Raw genomic sequence first — 26,274 nt, forward strand, 5'->3', positions numbered from 1 at the left:
ATTAACCAAGATTATCCTAAGTCTATTCCTATAGGGACAGCAGAAGAAATACTTACTCCTATAGGCCACCTTAATAAAACTGTTATATGATCATTCAATTAGGGTCACTGGGTTTTAAACATTTATCAATTGTGCATTTTGAAAATCCAGTTCATGTTTTTCTGTTAAAGATTTCTCCACTTGAGTCTTCAACAGGCAGTCCGGGGACCCTTGGGGGTCTGTGTTGGTATTTCCAGTGGTCCTCTAAATATTGTTGGAATGCAATTTTTTTATTAAACTACGCATCAATAAAAATGTTATAGGCTGATAATGCATAATAAGCAGGCTAAAGCTCACACATCAATCTAAATTGGGTGCTCGACAAAAAAAAAAAAAAATAAAACGTAATAGTGTAGCAATGCAAAGTCGGCAACACCAAAGCTTCAAAAGTATGAAAAATATTTATTATTTAAAACTAGTGCATGGCATCAAGGTTACGTTTCGAGCACGCAGGTCTGTGGAAGAGCCTGCGTGCTCGAAACGTAACCTTGATGCCATGCACTAGTTTTAAATAATAAATATTTTTGATACTTTTGGAGCTTTGGTGTTGCCGACTTTGCATTGCTACACCATAGCCTGATAATGAAAAATAAAACTTTATTAAAATGAAGATCACAGCTTTTATCTATTCAGCATAATCAATTCTGTTAAATATACATATGTGACCCTGGACAACAAAACCTTGGGTCAGTTTTTCTGAAATTGAGACTAATACATCATCTGAAATTTGAATAATAAATAATAAGCTTTAAATTGATGCATGGTTTGTTAGCATAGGACAATATCTGGCCAACTTTTTGAATAATCTGAGGGGTGCAAAATATATTAAAATAATAGAGAAAATCACCTTTACAGTTGTCCAGATGAAGTCCTAAACAACTGCATCCATTCACAGAAATAAAGTTTTGATATTTTGTAAATTTCCTACCATAAAAATATCTTAGTGGAAAAAGATCTTTACTTAATATCCTAGTGATTTTTGGAATAAAGTAAAAACGATTATTTTTGACCCATTCAATGTATTGTTAGCTACTGCTACAAATATACCACTGTGACTTAAAAAGGTTTTGTGGTCCAGGGTCACATATGTAGTAGGGATGGGCGATATGGCCTAAAATCCATATTGCGTTATACATTGCAGCCTCTTGCGATAGCGATATGTATTGCGATATAATAATTTCAATAGACTCGTTTCAGAACAGGTTATATAGACCCTTACAAAAGCCAAACTGCTAAAAAAAGTAAGTAAAAGTAAACCGTTATATATATTCCGCGCGTGGAGCAGCAGTTAACTTATGTAACTTATGGCTTAAATCCAAAAAATAGATGTTGCATCAGTCTTTTTCACAAGCTCCTCTGTTTCGCTGACGCTTTCATCCATGTTTATTCGGCTGCAGCTTGTGGCTCTAAAGTTCGCGGGTAGATTGTGTCATTAACACACATTATCGCGATAGTGCAATAGATTTAAAATCTCTATCGTATGCCAATTTTCTAGCATTTATATTGCATATCGTTTATATTGCCCATCCCTAATATGTAGTATGTCACAAAACTATTATTTTATTATCTTTAAATATCATAACAAAGTACGTAAATTGATACATGTACTGCTCCTCTTCTATAACCATTAAGGGGTCCTTGCCCTGAAAAATATTGAAGACCTCTGCTCTAAAGGTATTTTAAATGATCTTAAACAGAAGAATCTGTCAATTGTTATAAACTTTTTTTAAATGTACTATACAGAATGAGACATGATCATGTTGACCAGTTCAAAAAAGTAAAATTTATTGTGACATTCATAGCACAGTTTGCCTGAGGAAATAATATTTACAATAACATATCATTCTTTCGGTACAGCGGATACTTTCTTTCATCAAAACATTCATCAGTGGCAACTGGAACGAAACACTTTGACATAAAGTACACGTAGAGCACATACTAAACAACCACGCTGTGTCGATACTGTTGATATTTTACTTACAGGCACATATACACGAGTGTGTTGCCATCCTCATGCAAAGACAAAAGACAACATATACACATCCTCAACAGGTAAAATCGAATCCTGTTGTGAGACACCACTGAACAGATACAGTACACTGCTACAAGCCACCAAGCATAGCATGCAAATGCAAAAAACAAATGTTTTAGCAAAAAGACAGAAATTTAAACCAAATGAAATTATATATTAGCATAAAAACCAACATATGGATAAAGACTACAAGCTTCAAAGACAAAACTTGATAGAAGTTATAGGCAGAAGGCTGGATTTTTTTGCGTCCGTTGTGATGAGGAAGAATGTTTGTCTTCATCATTTTAAAGGGTCCATCCGTGTTGTTGTTGTAATCTCATACCATCAAATGTGCGCTGTAAAGCATGTAAAGTCCCAGTGAAGGAGTAAAAGTTTATGCCTCCAAATGAACCGGTCAAAGTTCAAAAGCAGGGAAGCGGGAAGTCTCAGGCTGGAGGAGATCAGAAAGATAATGGATAGCTCCAGCCATACCTGCATCCAAGAAAAACAAACAATTCAGTTTGGGAAACCATTTGTCGACAACAGAAATATTTCATATTTTACATATCACATTATTTAATGTGTAAGCTACTGTTATGTCAAAGACTTGTATCTATAAACTTCCCAACAATTTGATTTCCTGTAGCTGATGCAGTGATACACCATTGCATCATTGTTGTGAGGACGTGATGCGTGGGATCTGGGGTTCATCTCTAACCGATAGCTACAGAGGAAGCGACGGGAGACACCAACTGACCAATCAGAGTGTGACTTTTAATTAGACTTGGTGTGCAGGAAGTGGGTTACCATGACAACAACAAGGTATAGCAGCGGATAAATCACTATGGATGCCAACTCGGATGGCACGGTGAATACAGATGGCTGAATTTTTTTTTACGTCTTAAGGATTTAGTTTAGCCTATAAATTCATATAATTATGGAAAAATTGCTTTTTTATTTTATTTTAGGCTTTTTGCAACTTTAATTCTCAAAGTAATTCGAGAATAAGATATAAAGGGAAGGAAGGATTGGAAAATGGATTTAAACTTGAATTTGTTAATACAGATCTCTGATCTAACAATGCATCATTCATATTTTTCTAAAGAACAAAACAAGTTTATCTTTGTATTCGTGTTATATATTTAAAATATTTTTTCTTATTGAATAATGATTTTTAAAAGGTATAGCTGCAAGCATCCGTAAGTAAAGTGCATTTACAGCCTTGAATAGTTTATTTGACATAAGCAAGGTTGACAGGCCTCGGTTACATAAGCAAGGCCGTTAGTTGCATGCAAACTGGATAATTATTACAGTAATCTCTATACCTTTAATAGTTATACCGTAACAACTCCGCTAAAATATAATGACTATGATGATTTTTTGATTTCATGAAATGTACTGAAAACGCTTGAAGTGGAGGTGTGAAGATCATTTAGATATTTAATGGTACTTTATGTGTGACATCATCAGATTTACCTTCAAAAAGAGAATAAGGCCGATCTGGAATACGGCAGCCATGTGCTCCATAGTCTAAACACCATTCAGCGAACTACAACAACAACAAAAAAAATTAAGAGGCTATTATAAAATCATCATTAGAAACATTCACTTTAAAAGAGAAGATTTATAATGGAAGGGATGAATTCAAAGGCACATAATCATTTATAAATGCATTAAAGAGCATGCAAGTGACCAGGATGCTGGAGTGGTTGCTGGACATTGCTATGCAATTGCTAAGGAGTACTGAATGGTTTTTTACATACTCACTAGGAGCTTCCTAGCCAACCCAAATCAAAAGAGACCACTCCCCATACGTCTCTATGATACTGTAGTCCAGTGGTCTCCAACAGGTTGCCCACACGGAGTCTGTGAGTGGCCCACCAAAACACAATCTTTTAATAGCCTCAATTTTAATATTTATTTATTTAACTTTAACTAATTTATAATAGCTGGGCTTATTTAATGCATGTTAACATTTTAAACAATGATCAAACATATCATTTGGTTCTTGGTCCTCTTTGCCTGTTTTTATTTGACCATCAGTCTGTTTGTTTTAATACGTAATGATAAATAATCCTCTTCTTAGCAAAAGGTATAATTTGAGATATTCCACACTTTTTGCTGTTATGCATGTAAAAATGTAATGTACATGGAAAGTGTAACCCTTTACCTGGGACAGCCCTTTTGGAGTGGGGGGTGATAAGTGAAGTCCCCCTTCAAATTAATATAACTCTTGCATTTTTTAAAGAAGACACTTTAAAGTTTTTTTTTTTAAGTGTCTGGAGGTGATAATATTATAAAAGAAAAATTAGTTTAAATGTATTGTAGTAAATAAAACTAGATAGTAAAGTTTGAAGACAAACTTTATGTTGGCTTGAGAAAGCCTGGCCTGAAAGTTTAAAACAGCTAGCATGATTTAGCATGAATCAAACATAAGCTAGCATGATTTAACATGAAGTTAGCATGATATAACATGAAGCTAACATGATAATTTAACATGAAGCTAAAATGATGTAGCATGAAGCTAGCATGAAGTAAACATGATGTAGCATGAAACTAACATGAAGTAAGCATGATTTAGCATGAAGCTAACATGATTTAACATGAAGCTAAAATGATGCTAACATGAATTAGCATGAAGCTAGCATGAAGCTAACATGAATTAGCATGAAGCTAGGAAGATGCGAACATGAATTAGCATGAAGCTAGCATGATGCTAACATAAATTAGCATGAAGCTAACATGAATTAGCATGAAGCTAGCATGAATTAGCATGAAGCTAGAATGATGCTAACATTATTTTATACATAAAATTATTAAAAAATAGGTTTGTGTTGGTTTGCTGCATACTCTCGTCACAAATTAATAAATTACAGTCACTAAATTATTATTACTGCTTAAAGGTTTTTAATAGGGCTGTCAAAAGATCGTGATTAATCGCATACAAAATAAAAGTTTGTTTTTGCATAATATATGTGTGTGTAATTATTTTGTATAAATACGCACACATGCATGTATTTAAAAAACATTTACATTTATATATATATTTACTTCGATTTTGATATATTTTATTTTATATTTAAATAAAAAAAATATATACATAAATAAAATGTTTCTTAAATTTCTTAATTTTAAGAATATTCATATATACATAATAATTACATACAATACACATGCAAATATATTATGCAAACACAAACTTTAATTTTGTATGGGATTAATCGTGATTAATCTTTTTACAGCCTTAGTTTTGAAATATGAAAACTGCATTCTTAGACCTGTTCAACAATATATCGTTTGTCGTGATAGATTAACATTTACATGAAAACTGTCGCTCGCGGGACAGTGCCAGTTAACGGGTTAATCTCCAAGTTTATGTTTTGCTTTTTGATTAACATTAAGTCAATTTTATATTCAGCTGTAGCAACGATATTAACTGTATTTAAATGTGGCAACAGAGATTTAAGAGGATAATCATTCATATCAAGTCTTAAACGAATGATAATTAAGCCAAAAAAGACGTTTAACATGGACCGCATGAAGTCGAAAGCTTCTAAAGTCTGATCTTCCATCTATAGTTTCTGGGTATAAATCAATTGTTTAGACGGGGCAATTTCTGCTTCACCTTTTCACAGAAACAGCGGAAACCTTTTCACTCAAGCTGTTCAATTGTACACGAGGCAGAGTTATTCACGGTTACACAAAAGATACGGACAAGCCACTTTAGTCACGGTGGAAAATGAAAGATTGTGTCTGGCGGCGTTGGTTAATTTGGGCTAGAAAATGACTTCTGGGAAAGGTTAGAGTGATAACATGGGAACAGCGAAACCCATTATGCTTTCATTACTTCTGCAGGCTGCCAGGCCGTGGCAATCATAGACAAGTTGCTGAAATGAGTGGTAATACCCATCAATATTATAAAGTAATCTGTGTGCACGATCAGTTATAAAAGTTAAATATAATGATGAGTTTATAATAGTTAAAATTAGAAGTGTTTCTGGACAGTTGACCCTGGAATATTATTATGCAGTCGAAAATGGACTCAAAAATTGGAAAAGACAGTGCATTGTTTTTCTAATGGTTATACATCAGGAAATATAAAAAACAGTTATCTGTAATTATATAAACTGCAATCTCTAACTTTTGCCTCTTTATCGCCATCTCTGTTTGAAACATAAAACTGCAGCTTACTGTATGTAAAAAAATTATAATAATTTCCAGCAAAATTCAACATATAAATTATTATTATTATTATTAGCATAGTGATGTAAATTTGACTAAAGTAAGGAGACAGTTTTGAAGATTTATTTATTTATTATTTTGTTTATTTAACAATCAAAACAAAGGTATAATAAAAATTCTTATATGTAAAATTCTTAATATGTAGTGCTGGGCAAAGATTATTCTTTTTATAATCTTTTTATTTTTTATTATTATGTATATATATAAATACACACACACACATTCATGTATTCATTCATTTATTTAAGAAAGATTTACATGTGTATATATATTTATTTATATTTTTATATATACTATATTATATATAAATTTAAAAAAATTGATATATAAAAAAAATCTGAAATTAATATATGTATGTGTGTGTGGTTAAATATACACAATAATTACACACACACACACACACACACATATATATAATGCAAAAATCACTTTTATTTTGTATGTGATTAATCTTTGCCCAGCACTAAAAAATATATATATTAATATTAATTTTTTACATTTTAAACTGACCATATTGCTACACTAAAACGTCTCGGTTACGGATGTAACCCTCGTTCCCTGAAGGAGGGAACGGAGACGTCACGTCGTGACCGACGAATTGGGAACTCGCTTAGAGAGACCAATCTGCTTCGTATACTACTAAAACGCCAATGAACTTGGCATTGAGATATTTGCATAATGCTGGCGCCGCCCCGCCAGGTGCCTTTATAAGCAGCAGGTGCAAATAGGGAAAATAGCTTCTTTTCGCTGAGAAAGCCGGAAGTGTGACCGGCCTTAACAGCAGGTGGCAGCACCTGTGGCGACGGGACGTGACGTCTCCGTTCCCTCCTTCAGGGAACGAGGGTTACATCCGTAACCGAGACGTTCCCTTTCAGTCGGTCACTACGACGTCACGTCGTGACCGACGAATTGGGAATCCCTATCAAAACGCCACTAGGGGCTGACCTCTTCCAGTGTCTGCGTAAAGCCCTCCGGTTCCACTTAAGGAGGAGGAGAATTAGGTTTTAAGGCAGAAGGCCGGGCACTAGATGTTCCTTTAACCCCACAGAAGTGCCAGCAACTGGGAAGCGCCCTACCTGAGCGGGATAGGAACGCTGCGGAAGCCACCACCCGTCTTAAGGGTTAATGGTGGGCGAAAGTCAACCGTAGTTGAGGTAAAATGACAGCCGTGGCTGTGTAAGCAAAGCAGTGCTCTGCTAAGGGAAACGTGGGCTAGTAGGATTAACCCCACGGAAAAATACTCACAAAGGAACCCGGTGGGACACAATGTGGAGCCCGAGCCAACACGTAGGTTCGCGAGGATGCAGCTAGTGAAGGCTGACAGCCAATGCTCCGCAACAAAGGCTGCCAAGGCAGCGGAGGAAGAACAATTCAAACCATTACGCATTTTTGTTCTGAAGGCCTTCCATACTGACACAGTTATGAAGCATCAGATGGAGGCTGCAAGCCGACCTGTGAGACTGTTCTCCGTGCTCCCCCTGGTGAGGAAAGAACACGAGAGGATACAGGCTCAATACGAACACTGTAAAATCTAATGAACGTATTAGGTGTCGCCCAACCAGCAGCTCTACAGATGTCTGTTAGCGAGGAACCACGAGCTAGAGCCCAAGATGAGGCAACGCTCCGTGTGGAGTGCGCTCTCAAATTAAAGGGGCAAGGAATACCCTGAAGATTATAAGCCAGGGCGATAGTATCAATTATCCAATGAGACATCCTCTGCTTAGTGACAGCTTTCCCTTTCTGCTGGCCACCATAACAAACAAAGAGCTGGTCTGAGGTCCTGAGGCTTTGCGTGCGAACCACGTAGAGTCGCAGTGCGCGTACGGGGCACAACAAAGCCATGGTTGGGTCTGCGTCCTCCGGGGGGCAGCGCTTGCAAGCTCACCACCTTATCTCTGAAGGGAGTGGTGGGAACTTTGGGCACGTAACCTGGTCTGGGCCTCAACGTTACACTTGAGGCAGCAGGACCAAACTGAAGGCACGAGTCGTCAACAGAGAATGCATGTAAATCCCCTACTCTCTTCACTGAGGCCAATGCTAGCAGGGTCAGAGCTTTCATTGATAAAAGCTTCAGACTCACAGACTGCAAAGGCTCGAACGGGGGGGCCTGCAGGGCTTTCAGCACCATGGACAGGTCCCAGGGAGGAATAGAAGGAGGGCGCGAGGGGTTTAGCCTGCGAGCGCCTCTTAAATGTGATAATTAAATCGTGCTGGCCAACTGATCTGCCGTTGATAAGAGAGTGATGAGCAGAAATAGCGGCGATATCAACTTTAATGGCGGAGGGACAGCCTACCATCTAACCTATGTTAAAGATATAAAAGCACAATGTTAATGGGCATTCTCTGGGGTCCTCGCGTTGCGAAGAGCACCGGGTGACGAGAAAGGTTTCTTTAAGCGCGTAAGCCCGTCTTGTGGACGGTGCTCGAACCGGGTCGATGGTGTTAGATACCGTTTGCGATAAATCACCTAAACCTTGCGCGCGCTCAACGACCATACATGGAAATCCCACAGGTCGGGGCGCGGGTGCCATAATGTGCCCCTTCCTTGAGAAAGAAAGTCTTTCCTCAGGGGAAATCGTCAGGGAGGGGCTGTCGCGAGGAGCATTAACTCTGAAACCCGATCCAGTACGGGGCGACTAATAAAAGGCTCTCCTCGTCCTGCCTGACTTTGCACAGTGTCTGCGCAATAAAGCTCACTGGAAGGAATGCGTATTTACGCACCCCCCGCGGCCAGCTGTGTGCCAACGCATCCACGCCGAGGCTGCCCTCGGTTAGTGAATAAAATAGGCGACAGTGGGTATCGTCCGGCGACGCAAACAGATCTATCTACGCACAACCGAACTTCTTCCAAATTAGCTGGACCGTCTGGAGGTGGAGTCGCCATTCGCCGGGGGCGCAGCTCGGGAAGCGCGTCCGCTGTATTGAGCGAACCCGGGATGTAAATGGCACGAAGGGACCTCAGATGCTTCTGACTCCAAAGGAGGAGATGACGAGCGAGATGCGACAGGTGACGAGAGCGCAAAACCGCCTTAACGGTAAATAACGCAACAGTCGCAATGTTATTGGTGTCGGCTAATACATCCTTCCCTCGCATCTCCATAGCGGAGCGTACAAGTCCCAGATATACAGCGCACCGCTCGCGGCAGTTGGGGTGCTATGCACACCCCTGAGACTGCAAGCCCGTCATACGTGGCTGATCATCCCGTGCTGAGGGCATTGCAATATACAGAATGCCAGGAGACCCCTCAGGGGCATATCTTCTATCGGAAATGCCGGGTCTACCACAGGGAAAAATTTAAATGACACGCAGGTGCAATGTTTACACGGTGTATGTCGGTGTGCCACGCTCTCCTCGAGACTCGATCGTAAGCCAATGCTGAAGCGGTCTCATATGAAGCAGCTCGGGCGGCGTCACAGCCGCAGCATGCTGTCATATGTCCAGGAGCTTCTGAAATTGTTTCAGAGGGACCGCGTACTTCCCTCGAATTAAACCGAGGCAAGTCAGAACTGACTGGTTGCGCGCTCTTGTTAAACACGCCAATTAGTCGATCGAGTCTTATTTCCATACTGAGAAAAAGGATCCTCTGCACGGGGCAAAGTTGCTCTTTCCCAGACGACCTGAAGACTTAAACGAGCGAGAAGCCGAAGCATTAACTCTCTGTGTTCGCGCACGTCTGCCAAGAACGGGCTATTATAAGTCGACGTAGAAAAAAGCAGAATGCGAACAACGCTCTCTCTCTGATATCTTAATGCCGTGACTACACATGGAGACACGGAGAGAGAGAGAGACAGCTCGAATGGTGTACTTAGTATTAATATGCCCACCCCACGACGCAGAGCGAAAAAACGGTCTAAAGCGAGGGGAGATGGACACATAAGTACATGTCTTACAGGTCTAAGGCTGCAAACCGATCTGAATATTGAAATACGAGCCTCGGCGTTATCATCCAAAAAGAACACCTTCGTAGAGCCGGTGCGTAAATCAAATCGATCGTAACCCGCCGCGTATTTTGGGTACTATGAGATAAAGGCTGGAAAAACCCTATCATCATCATCATCTCGGTAAGAGGGACCGGCTCGAACATCCTTCGCCAACAGGATATCGATTTTTGCACGCAGTACATGTGCATCGGACGCTTTCACTACAGTGAAACGAAAGCCCGAATTTTGGGGGTGTGCCGGATTCGTAACCGAGGCGGATCGTGCGTAAAACCCAACGAAACGGGCTGGGAACTGAAGCCAAGCACCCAGGCACCGTACGAGGAGAAATAACGACACTACCGAAGTACCCGCGGTGGGGCAGCGAAGCGAGACAGGTGGGACTGCCGGTGCGTCTGCTGTGACAGCATAAACATCTACAGTATGTGTGTGTGACACTGACCTGAGCCCGCTGAGGGTAACGGTCATCTGGTCTCCTCTACGGAGAGCGCAGACTCCGATGAGGGTGCTGGTGGTCCGGTCTCCTCAGCGGAGAGCTCGGACTCCTCAGGTCACCCGCTGGCGATAGAGGAGAGGTAGGGGAGCTGGTGTGTACCCGCTCACGGCTCTCTCGATCCTCCGGAGACCTAGAGAGGGAAGAGGAATGCACTCTTATGTGTGGTTAAGTGGGTACCGGCGAAACAGCCGGTGGAACATATGTAAACCAAGGATTTTCCACCCGACCCTCTATCGGGGGAAGGAGCTCCATCTCCTGAAGAGTGATCCTCTGCCAATCCGGGTCGCCCTTCACTGGCCACTTAAACTCCCGAATTTCACGGGAAGCGGCTAAGCGGGCGGGGCGAGCTGCTGACGACCGGTTCCCCTGCGCTGCCGAGATGGGGTCCGAGGAGGGGAACGGAGGTGGTCGCCGCAGGACGCCGACGGCGAGAGGCAGACTGAGGAGCCGGCGTGGTGGACCAAGGGCAGCTCTCTTCCGCCGGGGCATGACCTAGGAGATCGCCTCAGTCTGCGCAGCGGAGCTGTACGACTCCCCTGGCTCGCCGAAGAGGCCGGTCTGTGAGACAGGAGCATTCAAGTTGTTCTCGTCTGCGTCCGTCATGTCAGCCAGACACAGCCAAAGGTGGCGATCTTGAACCACTGTGGTGGACATCGCACGACTGAAGGTCGCGGGCTCCCTCGTAAATCCTTGTGAGCCTGCAGCAACGTTATTGCGTGCAGGGCCGAAGCCGCCTCTCCGGCATGCCTGATGGGCAGCGTCCGTGACCGGACGACTGTCTACAAACACGGGAGGGAAGGGTTGGGTGGTCCCTCCAGGAACGCATCCCGCTCCACTGAAGGGGTCCCCGCCCTTAGCGGCTCCGTTGGTGAGGGAGGTGAGGGGTGAAGCTGAACGGCCGGACGGCCGCAAATCACGTCAGCTCTTCGTGCCGTCGGGCAAGAAAGGCACAGGAGGAGAGGACCGAGAGGCCCGAGCAGCTCCGAAGTACCAATCATGTGGGCGGGACGGTTCGGGCGGAGAGGGGTTAACCTTTCCAACTCTACAGTCTCCGCCGCTCGCGGGCACGGCCGCCATCTCCGGAACGACTCTGCCTCGGAGGAAAAATGGACACCCCTCTGATGCTGCAGAAGTGACGGGACCAGAAGGAGGTCCAATGGATTCGGCAGACATCGTAGAACACGACTCTGCAGTCTCCACCGGAGCCTCAACCGGCTGAGGATGAGAAGGCCGGTAGGTGGAGGACGCATCCTCCGTCCTACTCAGCGTAGTGACGCGAAGGGCGCCCTGCGAGCGCTTGACAGCCGCACCATGGCGGCGTCAGCACTGCAAAGGCGCGGACAGCGTTCCCGTAGAAACGACAGTCGTCTCCGCAATCCAAGAGGGTTATGCTCTCACAGAGAGAACAGAAACTCTCCACGAACGCAGCCCCGGAGAGCTCGATGCCTGAGCACGAAGACAGCGCTCGTGACCGTCACTGGAACCCTTATACTTCTCGCATCCAAGATCGCACGGCGAAAAGCTATCCTGAAAAGGACGCTGATCTCCGCATATACGAGAGAGTGGCTGCCTTTAACAAGGCACAAAGCTCTCTCGTATCACTCTTTTAGGGAAATTCACTCAGATGCTTAGTTGATGAGCGCACAGGAAGGCAACGCACACACTAAACTCAAAACAATAAACAGATGTAGAGCCGTGGAATAAGCGAAGCGTCCGCTGTGATACTGCTAGTTCAACCAACTTCAGCAATCAAATCCCAACAGAGTAAAGTAGCTTCTCAGTAGCAGATAAAGCCGGCTTTCGAAGCGAAAAAGCTATTTTCCCTATTTGCACCTGCTGCTTATAAAGGCACCTGGCGGGGCGGCGCCAGCATTATGCAAATATCTCAATGCCAAGTTCATTGGCGTTTTAGTAGTATACGAAGCAGATTGGTCTCTCTAAGCGAGTTCCCAATTCGTCGGTCACGACGTGACGTCGTAGTGACCGACTGAAAGGGAACAATAACATATATGTGAAACCCAGGCTAAAGTCTCATTATCTAATAATGACATTAGGAGCATCTAATTTTATTTCAGTCCTTTACTCTGTCAATATTAAAGATATCACATTTATATTTTCACTGACTGTTCTTTACATTATGTAGGATGATTATATACATATATAATGATAATGCAGTATAATGTCCTGTATGCAGCACCTACAGATGAAAGGCTTATACGGACAAAAGTTCATGTCACCAATTTGAGAATCTGTTTCCATGACACCAACTTTAATAATAGGGCTCATTGGCTCTTAACAGTGGGTGGCTGCTGTGTGTACAGACGCCCAGAGCTTTGCAGGGCGGTGTACACAGCAGTTTAAATGAACCGAATGTGTACACAAATTCACGAGTGAAAGCACCTGCTAACAAAAACCCGATCCAGATGTGATTTTGCTTTTCTGGGGGTGTATAAAGTTAGCTGATGAAAAAGTGACAAAAATGTTTTATTAACAGATTTTGAGCTTATCTCAAAGCACTAGTACGCACCTTGCAGGCACGATACAGGTACTTCTTATCCTGTGTAAGGTGGTAGAGGGAGAGAAAGGCGTATCCGTTCCCCGCGGTGCCATGACAGATTCCATAACCTTTCCTTAGTAAGCCTCGCTGCCAGATCACCTCTCCACATTCGAAAGCATCTTTTAGGTATTTATCATCCTTGAAGACCTAAAAACAATACCGCACACATATTAAATATCAGACTTAATAACGTGGGTCTGTTGAATGCTTTATTCCGATTGGTTGAGAAATGTTCCATGGGTGCTGATTATTTTTCTGTAAACCCATCCCTAACTTGTCAAACTTGTTAAAAAGAGGCACCAGAGCAATGTTATATATATATATATATTCGAAAATAATGCACCCGCGCTGTAATGGCACTCCGTGTGCATTATTTTCTTATAATTCAACGACACGTCAATTATTCCTTACATAGTTTTATGCATAATTATGTACTTATAGTCGACTCTAATAGTTATCAGGTTTACAGTGTGTCCTAGTATTTGCATATTCATATTTCAAAAGGTCTAAGTGTATAAAAATATGATAAGCTCAGTTGTCCTTAGACCAGGGGTTTTCAATGTGTGGGTCATGTAAACTCACTTTGCTGTTGTGGTGAACAATAAATCCAAATAATGACTAGCAATGACAATGATTTTGATATGATGTACTATAAAAGTATCTATATAATTTACTTAAACAGACATTTTGTTAATAAAATGACTAGGAAAATACAAACAAAGGGGTAAAATGTCTCATATTTTCATTTCAAAATATATGGGTGGGTCCCAGGATAGATTAAACCTATGAGGGGGTTAAAAAAATAAAATGTTTGGGAGCCACTACCTTAAACTACTACATCATCATCATCGACTGGGTTAAAGCAATAAACCATTCGAGATTTTATGTTACAGACAATAATGTAATGCATTTTTAAATGAATGGTTATAAACAGTATAACAAAAATAGCAACTATAAATAACACAAATCTGCAGAAAAACTGTTTAGCATACTAAATACTCAGTACTGTATCGATTTGCATACATTGTTCATACAACCAAATTTAACCTTACTTATTTATATACTAGTAATACATTTTCACCCGATAGTGTGGAAATAAGAATGTGTATTTGTATGTGACACGGGCGTCAAATGTCATTTGTCAAACTATGCATTAAAAAGGTTTCTGGAAGAATAATTCAGTTTCCAAATATAACACATGCTCAATTTCCCTTCCAGCCCCAAGGCTACTAACACAGACCGAGATAAAGAGAAAGTGAGCAAGAGTCATTAAAAGACTGAGAGAGAGAGAGAAAAAGGAAAGAAAGACCCATCTGTCCGTGCAACGGTGAAGTCAGAAAATTGTACTAGAAGTTAAGTTAGTATTAATATACTTTTAAATGTTGATATTTGTGATAAGAGTTTAACAAGTTGTTAAAAAGTAATCTTTTCATACATCATTATAATGGGCCCTATTTTAATGATCTAAGCGCATGGTCTAAAGCGCACAGCGCAACGTCTAAATGGGTGTGTCCGAATCCACTTTTGCTAATTTAAAGACAGGAAAAATGGTTTGTGCGCCGAGCGCATGGTCGAAAAGGGTTGGTCCTTTTTTTTAATGAGTAATGGGAGTATTTTGGGCGTAACGTGCAATAAACCAATGAGAGTCTCAGCTTTCATCCCCTTTAAAAGCCAGTTGCGCTGGCGCTGTGTCTAATCCCTATTTAGATGACAGACTTTGTAAACTGAAAAACTAAGCGGAGGAAGAAGATCCCCAGTTTAAGATTAATGTTAAATAATTGTGTTGTTTTTCACTTATTTTTTTATTAAAACCTTTAAAACCCATTTTCTTTTAATCACAGAATTAAAAAAGCAGGATTTTAATTGCTTTAAATGTATGTCTATCCAATATCATCAAAAAATAATTTACAAGTATGTAAGAAAAGGTTTGTACTTTAAATAAAATAAATACTTTATTTGTAACAAACAGGAGATAAAGAATTTACAAACAGCTCTCCGCACGTTTCAGCACTTGGACAGCATCAGTTTTTTTCAAGCATTACTTAAAAATGTTTCTCATCTCACCATATTCAAAGGTACAGAGTCATCATATACAATAAATCCGTGAGGTAGCATTTAAAAACAGATGCATTTGTTTAAAGCAAAGAATTTATTTACTTACCAGGCTACAGGTGAAGCAGCTCTTTGTGCCTTCTAACGTCTCATAATCTGTCCTCATTTATGTCCAAGAGACTCAATAATAATCTTTTACATTCAATCCTTTCATCTTTCATATTTAAAAGTGTTTTTGTGCTGCTGCCATTCATGTATGTGATAAGCAAACCCGCGTTGTCGTCCCGTTTATAGGCAAATATTACTAATGCGCTCTTTAAATAACAAAAAAACATATTGCGCCTTGGACTTTAGACTTTAGACCAGGTTTTTGTTGGTCAATGGCGTAGTCTATTTTAACTGCCTCAAAATACCAACGCGCCAACAATGCGCCTGAACACACCTCGTTTTCAGACCATAACACCCATGGGTGCAAAAGGGGGCGCAAATGCATTTGCTATTTAAACAACGTGGCGCTAAACGTGAAAATTATACTTGCGCAGGGTGGAAACTAGCAAAAGACACTTGCAATGCGCATTGTGCTGCATTGCGCTGGGTGTAAGATACCCAATGAGTCATTTTGACTGATGAAAATGAGTATTGTAGTTCACATTGTAGAGCATTGCAGTAGCAACGCACACAGGGCCGTCCCTTGGGGTAATGGGGCCCTAGGCAAGACCTTGAAAATGGGCCCTACAGGTGTGAAATATTTCATAGCAATGCAATTTGACAAGGGAAATTAAAACCGACAAAAATGAAAATGTATATATTTAAGTGTAGAAGTTTTAATTAAGTGCAACATATTAAGCAATGTTGTTAGTGCAACAGAACTACAGTACTGTATGTATTAATGTAAATATTATGGATATTCATACAAAATAATTACTTTAGGGTGTTACAGTTTTCTGTATACTGTTTTTGAACCCTACTATAATATATTTTTAGTATCTAAGAATTTTACTATCAGTTTACTGCAGTAAATTATATAGTATAATAGTCTTTTTTTGATGGACATTTTTCGAATGTTTTTAAATTAGCATAGTCATTAAACAATGTAAAGCAGAAAATACCTTTACCTTATGATTGCTTTTCTTTCTCTGCTTTTCTCTTTTTCTCATCAGCATAGTTTGCCAAACCACCGCAACCACACTAAAAGTCTTGTTTTTATCTTTACTAAAAGATGTAACGTAAACATTGCATTGTTATTTGAAACTACATTACCCATAATCCAAAACGTTTCATTTCCAAGCATGCGCAATGAGACACATTAATCATTAACATTATCCAAATTAGCCCACTCTGTTCTTATTTTGTAATGTTTTTGTAAAGGTTTTATATTTATTATCATTTTACTGTAGATTGTTGTGTGTGGAATTTATACAGTTGTTCAATCCTTGTTTTTTTTTCACCTACCGTTTTGTGATCCCTATTTTAATCAATAAGGTCCATGCGCATGCAGCGTGTGCTGCTATTGATCACGTCTATGAGATTTGTGCAATGACAAAATCATTTTTATGTATGGCGGGCCCTCATCTTGTCATGGGGCCCCAGGCAATCGCCTGTATTGCTTGTTGGACGGGCCGACCCCGAAGGGTAATGGTAATGGGTTTGATCCCAGTTATCACACATACTGATAAAATTGATCATTAAAGATTGTCTACCAACTGTATAGCTCGTGAGGTAATAATGAGTACAATATGCTTCAATAAAACACAAGACTCTATAAGTAACCACTAGATGTCGCTGTGGGATGCTTTATGTTTTGAAAAAAAGTCTAAAAGAACGAATAACAACCGCATATAAATCTTCATCTGTACATAGTTTACAGGAGGCTCTAAAGCAATAAGTCCATAAGAGATTTTATGTTACAGACCCCTGTAGTTAATAAAAAAAAAAATAATGCATGGCCTAGACTTTTTATTTGGTTGGCAGCAGGGGGCCCTACAGTACCAATTTTGATCTTTCTAATATGATACACCCATTTCAGGTCGACAGTATTAAGGGGCAAGCTAACTAAACCATTTAAGGAGAAAGTACTGTAATATTTATACTAATAAGACATAAAAGACATTTACAAACGTGAATCAGAGCAATTTGAGATGTTTCTTCATGCTGGGTGTGTAACTATTGGTTTAAATCTAGATTGTGATTGTGACAGCAAACAATGTGCATGTTTATACTTTCCACTGTTTTTGTGAGTAGTGGTGGGTGTGAACAGAAATGTCGTATGTGGTAACAGCACAGTTTGTGTGTGGATGTGTGTTTGTCACTCACTTTATGAGCCATGATGAGCATATGCACCACCCCAGGTGCTCCATGACACCAGTGCACCAGTCTGTCGGTCTCGTTGCTGAGGGATGATGGGTAATTGCCCGAGCGAAACTTCTTGTGCCGCAAATAATCCACACTGGGCCGAACCAACTCGTTCAATACGTCCTGATTTAGATTGGCACCGGGCTGCACACAGAAACGAGGAGAAAGTAAAACTGAACGTTAGGTTTAAAGTGCAAAATCCACAAAAAAATGATGCCTATTGGTTCGTCTAAGGTTATACTACAATGCAATTTAATGGTATCAGCTATGATATGCTGTTGATATTACGCTCTGAAAAACTGATTGCATGCAACCACAGATGTTCCCTTAGTACATTCAACTAACCAATGAATGCAACACACACCTACATAAATATTTACATATACAAGAGAGCAACAGTGCTGGTCCACTACAATACAGGCCACTGGACCATGTCCTCATGTGTCACAGTGACGCACATCCCGGTTACCTTGACGACTGAGAGCAAACCGCAACCAATCATCTTGCAGCATCGATCTCTTCCAGTCCCCATATTGTCTTTGTATTTAATAACTGTCAAACTTGCATTGCTTTCTCTCAATATTACATTTTCGCTCAAATAGAAAAGGTCAGTGCATCTGTTGACCTAAAGTCTTTTTTTTCTAATTTTTCTGTAACTCGCCTCACGCTATTTGTAATTCACCAAATAATGCTGCTTGGGAAAGATGTATTGTTTTTCTAAGCCATTTGAACCTACAATAATGGGCAAAAAAAATCCCATCACCTGCCACACTGGACAGCCTAATACAGCAATTCGACACATCTGATAAAACCAGATGGAGTAAAATCTTCCATCATCTAATGCACGGGCAGATTTCCAAACATATACTTCCTGTAGCCAGAGGCTGGGAAAGAAAACATAGACAAGAGAACAAAAGAAAGGATGCTTTCCAATAGTCCTCTTCAGACAATTGCTGTAAACATAGCTATTGAATTACAGTATACACTCCAATGGACGCAAACACAGAATGCTCTGTTGCTTATATATACTGTATAGCGCAATACACATTACTTGGCAAAATTTAATGTAAGCGCTGAACTAGCTACCACACAGCCACATGCTCTCCGAAGCCCTATTACCTGAAATGACATCACAGCCACCCTTCATCCACACACCACAGCATTATGTCTCTGTTAAGGCTGGTGTCATGAAGCAGAGATCATTTCCTACATGTAGCAACTGCAAAAGCCTTTATTGCATGAGATAAAATGTGATATTATGTCATCATAACTAACGTTACTAAGTGTATCAAAACAGTGTGAAAATCCAGTAAAAATTTGGGGAGTTATGATTATTGTAGTTGGGGATACACATTCCTCAGTAAAAATAAATGCAGGGCGGCCATGCTAATACGTCAGCTCCAATAGGAGGCGTCTAAGTACATAATATCAAACTGAGTTTCGTGAACCTCTGGTGGTTCGCAAGGGAATTGCAGGGGGTTCGTGAATTGCTACAGTAAAAACAATTAAAGGCGTGGTGGTGCATGATCTTTGAAAGCCAATTTTGACATCAATCTGCTAAACCAACACGCCCCTACCCCAATAGAATCTGGACATTCTTTCGATAGACCCGTTGATGTCGGGTAGTAGACACGCCCTTTACTGCTGATTGGCTACAAGTGCTTTGGTAGTGGCCCGACTCTCTGGTCCCGAAGTGTTTTTCAAAAATCACGCACCCTGTCTTTAATTACGGTTAAATCATTACATTTAAATAAGGATGCACCGAATCCAGGATTCGGATTCGGCCGAATACTGGGCTTTTTGATGGGGGTCGGGTTCGGCCGAATCCTAGATTTTTTTCCACCGAACCAAACCCTAGGCTTGCGCTACGTTGATCGACGTCACGCGGCCGTTGATTACACACATCAGGTGCTGACGTGGAGATAAGCTTTTACTTTCGGTGAGCCTTAGGGGCTGTTCACATTTCGCGGACGCACCTGGAAAAACGAGCGTGTCGCACTGCATCGCTTTCATTATGCATAGGCTTATGGTAATTGTCAAAATAGTTTTTCCCACTTGTCATACTGGCATAATGCTGCCTATCCTTTTTTTTACAGTTAAAATTAAATAAAATGAAAAATACACTGCTGTGGACATTGTTTACTTCATTAATGTGTTAATGGAATAAGGATGCGAGTAGGATTCAGTATTCGGACGAATCTTAAACAGTGGATTCGGTATTTGGCCGAACCCAAAAAATCTGGATTCGGTGCATCCCTACATTTAAATAAATACGTTTGAAATAAAACAATTACTTACACAAAAGATATACTTTATTTGTTTAATGGGAATGTCATGTGAAAATGAAAAAAAAACTCAGAAAAGAGCAGAACAGATACGTTTTATGTACCAATAAAAGAAAATTAATAGATGAAGGTCCAATAACAGTTAATAATAACAATAACCATGTAAAATACTACTGATAAAAACGCATTAAAACTTTTGAAAATTAAATGTTTTTTTTTTAAAGTTAAATATGCAAATGTGCTATAAAATGATTTAAATATTAACTTAAAATGTCAGGGTGTACTTTAAAGGCAGAATAGGCAGAAATTATCTAAAAAAAAACTTTTTTACAAATTTGTTTAAACTGTCTTTATATACCAATACATAAGTAAAATATAAGTACTCTGAAAAGAGAGTTTAAAAATCGAATAGCTGTAGACCTCTCACTTTCCATTCACTCCACCCCCTCCCTTCTGAGTTTCTTCTAAAGCCACGCCCCCAAAACACATGAACGCACAACGCCGACCGGCTCTGCTGGGAGAAGCATTTACCTCAGACGAGCGGAGAGGAAGGAGCGGTGCATGTAGTAACATGTTACAATCACATGTAATAATACACCTAACTTTATCACTATGAATATAAACAAATAGACCCTTTTACAGTTGGTAAACATTGTGACGTATTTGTGTGGGCGGGGCTTAGCTGGAGGCAGAAAGAGCCGCAGCGGCTATGTTGACAAGCTTAAACTAGCACATTTTTGGAGGGATTTATTAACTCTTTCACCGCCAGCGTTTAAAAAAAAAGTTGCCAGCCAGCGCCAGCGTTTTTCATGATTTTCACCAAAGTTTAATGCCTTCCAGAAAATGTTCTTCTTTAAATATATAAACATACAATATACCAAATGAAAGAACAGACCCTCTGCTTTCAAACAAAAAAAAACGTTTCATCCTACCTTTAGTGGTTCTTTTGCAATCAGCTTTTGAATATGGGTAGGTTTTTGCAAAAACACCATATTTTGAGCAAAAAGCAGAGATAATTCCATTTTTATGATGGACTTTCATAGAGATCCCATTCAGAGCGATCTTTAAAACAGACACGGACATGCAGCAGCTTGCCATAGGGCAATACTTCCGGTTTTAAAAAGTTGCGGAAGGGGGTATTGCGGAAAGACGGAAAATCTCGTCATTGGCGGGGAAGCGTTTTCTCTTAATTGACGAGATATCTCGTCAATGGCGGGGAAAGAGTTAAACATGGATGCAGAAGAAGTTTCGGATCTGTCCGTATATGTATAGTCACTGATTCTGCGGGACCGTGACAGGTATTTTTGTAAATTAACTCTTGCGATTTTAACCAGGTTTTAGATATTTACTAGACAACATATGACTTACTTTCAGGTGGATTTGGGTAATTTTATCTAGGCTTACTGTCTTATGTAACCTATCACTAGGCTAACTATGATTAGCAATGTGGATTATTTTAAGAGACTATTCAAACGATGGCATACACATCTATCGCTGTATGTTTGTTTAACATTTAAGCTAAACAATAGCGCGGTTGGCGACTTTTCACCAATAAAACAGAAACTTGCTGATTTGTACTAGATAAACACAACAGTAGATATGCATAGATTATTTTACCTGATTTGAAGTGTGCACTGCAAACACGAGTATTATTTATGATCGTCTCCGTCCAGTCTGTACGCCGTATTGCATTCAACCACAATTTATTTTTGAACCAAAAGTGCTGTTCCCTCTAATCTGGCAGCCAAAAACACAACAAGATGACATTTTAAAGTCAAAAACTCAAACTTTTAGAGCGCCGGCTATGAGTTCCTACTTATTTTTTGCCTCCAGCTAGAGCGGTGACGTCACAGTGACGTGGGTGATTAAGGGGTCTATAGGATGGCTTTTAGTACTCACTGTTAAACTAGAATATCGATAATGGTAAAGTTTAAAATATATTTTGTTTGATTCGGTAACAAATGAGCTAGTTATATTTATAAGACAAAGCTAAAAACAGATTGCATTGATACAAGTTTTTTATTACCATCAGTTACACTGTGATGAAGGTGAATTTCGTGGAAAATTCATAACATATACAGTGTTTTGCATATAAGAGTTTCCATGATGAAAGCATTGTTGACTCTGATGAGGACTACACTCCGGAGACAATACCGCTACTGGATCGTCGACTCGCGGAGAAGCCATGCAATATTTACTCTCGTTTGATTTCTTCATTTATTCCTTGTTTGCCTTCGCTGACTGGATATGCAGGTACTGTGAGTTCTGAATGCACTTTCTCTGCGGTACTTTTGCTCTTCCTAGAGTGTCTCGTGCACGTTCAAATCAATCGGGTGTGCGCATGTGTGGGCAGATCCCATAGCAACAGGGGTGGTGCCATGGTCGCGAGAGAGAGTGATAGACGCGCAAGCCAATCATTGGTTTCGTTCCGAATGGAAAAAATTAAACATTCGTTTAAACATTCGTGAAAGGTCTAAAGACACTCGAGTTTTATACTCTCTTTTTCAGAGTACTTACATTTTACTTATGTATTGGTATATAAAGACAGTTTAAACAAATTTGTAAAAAAAAGTTTTTTAGATAATTCCTGCCTATCCTGCCTTTAAGTAAATCATTTAGGTCAAGGGGGTTCGGCTGACAAAAATAAAACCAAAAACCCTGAAAACCCCTGGGCCCGGTTGCATAAAGCACCTTAATATGCAACCGGGCCCTGCACTACACCAACACAACGTGAAGTAGTGCTGAGATGATTACGTGATTTACATTGTCACTTACAGGAACTACACACTGACCAAAATAGGTTTAAAAACTTGTAAACTTTTTCAACACTTGCAGACCTGCACAGTCAAGGGGAAACTTCAAAACACATTATTTCTTATGTGTGTCCAAACATTTGACATGCAGGGTCTCAATATTTATGTACTCGCCTACAGTACTCGCCACCATAATGTGGACTTAGCCATTGGTGCCAAGTAGATTTAAAATATTGGTATCTACATTAGTCGACATGAACAAACAACAAATACTTCTTCAACATTTACTAATCTTATTTTTTTTATAACTTAGCACAAGTAAAAACTTAAAAAAGTAGGTTGAATTGACTTACAAAAACAAGTTGTTTTAACTTCATGCTGCGTTATCTTTTTATAGTATAGCTAAATGCATTAAATAATATTTATAAAGAAACATTACCAAACTATTTATTACAAGAAGTAATGATACAACCGAACTGGTGTTTTCAACAGATTTAAGAAAATGAACATATTTAAATGAAAAGTACAAGAAAGACCAAACATCATCTTGCTATCCTTGGTATTAACTGCTGAAGCATTGATTTTACTGAGAATTATTGCTGTCAGGCCACTGGGAAAGAAAAAGTTCATAAAACAGTGTTTGAATCTATGCCCATAACTCTGCTGGAAGCTTTTCCAATTTGATTCGTTGCCTGCGGTCACCATTTCATTTCAGGTTGCATCTATAAACACCAGAGTTATTAAGCCTTTGCTTAAGGAGTTCAACATTTAAACCTAATTTACTTCTATTGAGGACTGTTATCAGTAGTAAAAAGGTCAGAAGTGCGCTGAATCAGCACTGAAGTCAGCTACCCGAAACTGATTCACTTGTGTTGCCCTTAGTTCTGGGTTAAATGTGCACCTCAAGTGTATCTGGGCACTCATCCAAAACAGTAAGTCAAGCCAAGCCCTCGTGGTCACAAATTTGGTTTACAGCGCAACATTTTAAAGTTCCAGATAAATTATTCATCCTCTCTAATGAATCCTGCGGTTGACTTCTGTTAGGAGTGGCTGCATTTATATAGCGCTTTTAACAGACCTATGGCCATCCAAAGCGCTTTACAATTAGCCTCACATTCACCCATTCACTCCCACATTCATACACCGACGGCGGTGTCAGCCATATGCAAGGCGCCAGCCAGCTCGTCGGGAGCAGCTGGGGTTAGGTGTCTTGCTCAAGGACACCTCGACACTTGGTCCGGTGGAGCCGGGGATTGAACCACCAACCTTCCGGTTTGTAGACAACCTACATGAACCACTAGGCCACTGTCGCCCTACATAAGGCAAGCTATGCAGGTTATTAAGGCAATGGGAAAGAAAATATGATCGCGTCATTTCGTTTTCCAATGCTTCACGCCATCAGCTGCGCATGAATGGATGACTCCACATTATGTGAGATTAATTAAAATTGTGTAGTTTGTGATATAAAATGCCTCCTTGGGAAATAATAGCACACTTTGTAATCTCCTACAGCTTTGAATTCAGCTATTTTAGGAATGAAAAACTGATGAAACAAAGCATTCAGAATAAAAGTCTTCTCAGCATGTTTTCCTGGCAGGGTCAGAAGTCTTTTGGAAGGGTCTCAGCTAGGGCTGGGCGATTAATCGAAATCGAACCGCAATCGCGATGTGAAATGGTGCGATTAGCAAATCGCGGAAGGATGCGATATGATGCGATTTGAAAAATATGATTTGTGACAGTCTAACCAATTGAGCGAGCGCAAGTATGGCTGTGCTTTCTCTGTGAGAGGCACGTCAACCAAAACAGCGCTTCTCCTAAACTGACGACGTGCCTGCTTCCGCATTGCAAGACTTTGCGCGCGCGTCTTCCACAATAGACAAGGTGTTTAAACTTGACGCACGCGCGCAGCCTGTGTCTCTATGCTTATTAAATACTCACGCCTGTCTCCGCAACTCTGCATCGCAAGACTTCACGCCCGCGTCTCCCAAAACGTATGATGCGTTAAAACTAGTGGTGGGCAGAGCGAGGCTTCGTGAAACACTGAAACAGTTGAATCAATTGTGCCGTATGTTTCGAGGCTTCGAAACATCAATCCGAAACCGCCTCCACAGTGACACCTAGCGGTCGTTTGCATGTCTTTACATGAAGCAGCCTTGACAAGATTTTAGACGCTGACAAATTGTATCCCACATGTTGTTTGATTGAAACACAAGTGATAGAATGGGAGAGTGGATAGTGCTCTCGACTCTCATTCGTAGATCTTAGGATCAAACCTGGGAAATGTATGTGCTATGTCATCATAATAAAATAGTGTTGTTGTTGTTTTAACATCTGTTTGACAACTACATGAGCTTTTAGGCTCACAATTGTCGTTAACTATAGGCTATTCGGGTCTATTTGAAAAAAAAATAGAATAGAGATATACCAAATAAATAATAAGAGATTCATAAAATATATCAAGCCATAATATGCCACATTGTTTACATATAAAGATCTTTATTCAAATATATAAATTGTTCTGTGTTGATAAACTCAACCAGCTACTTTTTTACATATAAATTCTGCAGCCTTTGAAAACATTCTCATTCTCACACAAGGGACACTTGTTGCTGGCATGCATTTTTTGTAAGTAGCCTAAGTGTTACATACCTATGAGGAAAAATTACTTCTTTTCAGTAATTTATAGTATTTGATCTTGCCAAAAACGCATCTATGAGGTATTGTCAGTTTTGTTTCATACCCTGTCAGTTTAAGATTCGAAGCAGATTCGACAGGTACGCCACCTTTCAAAATATTTGAGAAATGCACCGCTTGGTGTTTCGAATCACTTCATCACGTGACATGGGTGTTTCGAATCACATTTTGGAGCAGTGTTTCGAAACATTTACGCTTCGGGATCTCGACACAGTGTCGAAACGTCAGTTTCGCGGGAGCCATCCCTAATTAAAACTTTACACACACACGCCCAACAATGCTTACAAGCCCGACTCCTTATTTAAAACAAACTAAAATAATATTTAACTGGGTTGCTAATGTCACTTGAATGAAATGACATGACATTGAACGCATTTGGATTTTATATTCATTTTAAAAATTCCAAATGTAGCTATTTAATATTTTGATAGTTATGAAGTTTTTTTAAAAAATTTTAACTTGTTGTTAAAGTTCCAGCTATAATGAACCCACTTATTTAAATACTGTTACAGTGTTAGTCCAAGCTAAATACCATTTAACATTTCATACAATAAGAAGTTTTAATTATATTCTTAATTTTTTTGTTTTTGTTTCCTTATTTTCAAAAAAAAAAAAAAGAATGCAGTTAAATCACCAGACCCATAAGCAGTATCAGTAAAGATCAACCATCTAAAGAGGCAGATGCACATTAAATTTAATCGCAAATCAAATCGCAATCGCAATTCCTGGCAGAAAAAGCGCAATTAGATATTTTCCCTAAATCGCACAGCCCTAGTCTCAGCAACATTAACAGAAGTTTGCTTGGTGTAAATCTTGATGCACAGTGCGGAAAGCATATTTGGTTTATGTGCCCT

At 40.0% G+C, this 26,274-nt stretch overlaps 1 protein-coding gene across 1 annotated transcript in view; it reads right to left on the minus strand.

Moving 5' to 3' along the window:
• Positions 1-1,799: 1,799 nt before the first annotated feature.
• lancl2 (LanC lantibiotic synthetase component C-like 2 (bacterial)) overlaps positions 1,800-26,274 on the minus strand; it is a 57,934-nt gene continuing 33,459 nt past the window's right edge. The window contains exons 7-10 of the mRNA XM_065294831.2: positions 17,650-17,832; positions 13,255-13,431; positions 3,527-3,599; positions 1,800-2,542 (exon numbers count right to left, since the gene is read on the minus strand). Coding sequence (XP_065150903.1) covers positions 2,466-2,542; positions 3,527-3,599; positions 13,255-13,431; positions 17,650-17,832 — 510 coding nt within the window. The 3' untranslated portion in view covers positions 1,800-2,465. The remainder of the gene's footprint in view (positions 2,543-3,526; positions 3,600-13,254; positions 13,432-17,649; positions 17,833-26,274) is intronic.

The sequence above is a fragment of the Paramisgurnus dabryanus genome, chromosome 22 (genome assembly GCF_030506205.2).
Source record: "Paramisgurnus dabryanus chromosome 22, PD_genome_1.1, whole genome shotgun sequence".
Taxonomy (NCBI): Eukaryota; Metazoa; Chordata; class Actinopteri; order Cypriniformes; family Cobitidae; genus Paramisgurnus; species Paramisgurnus dabryanus.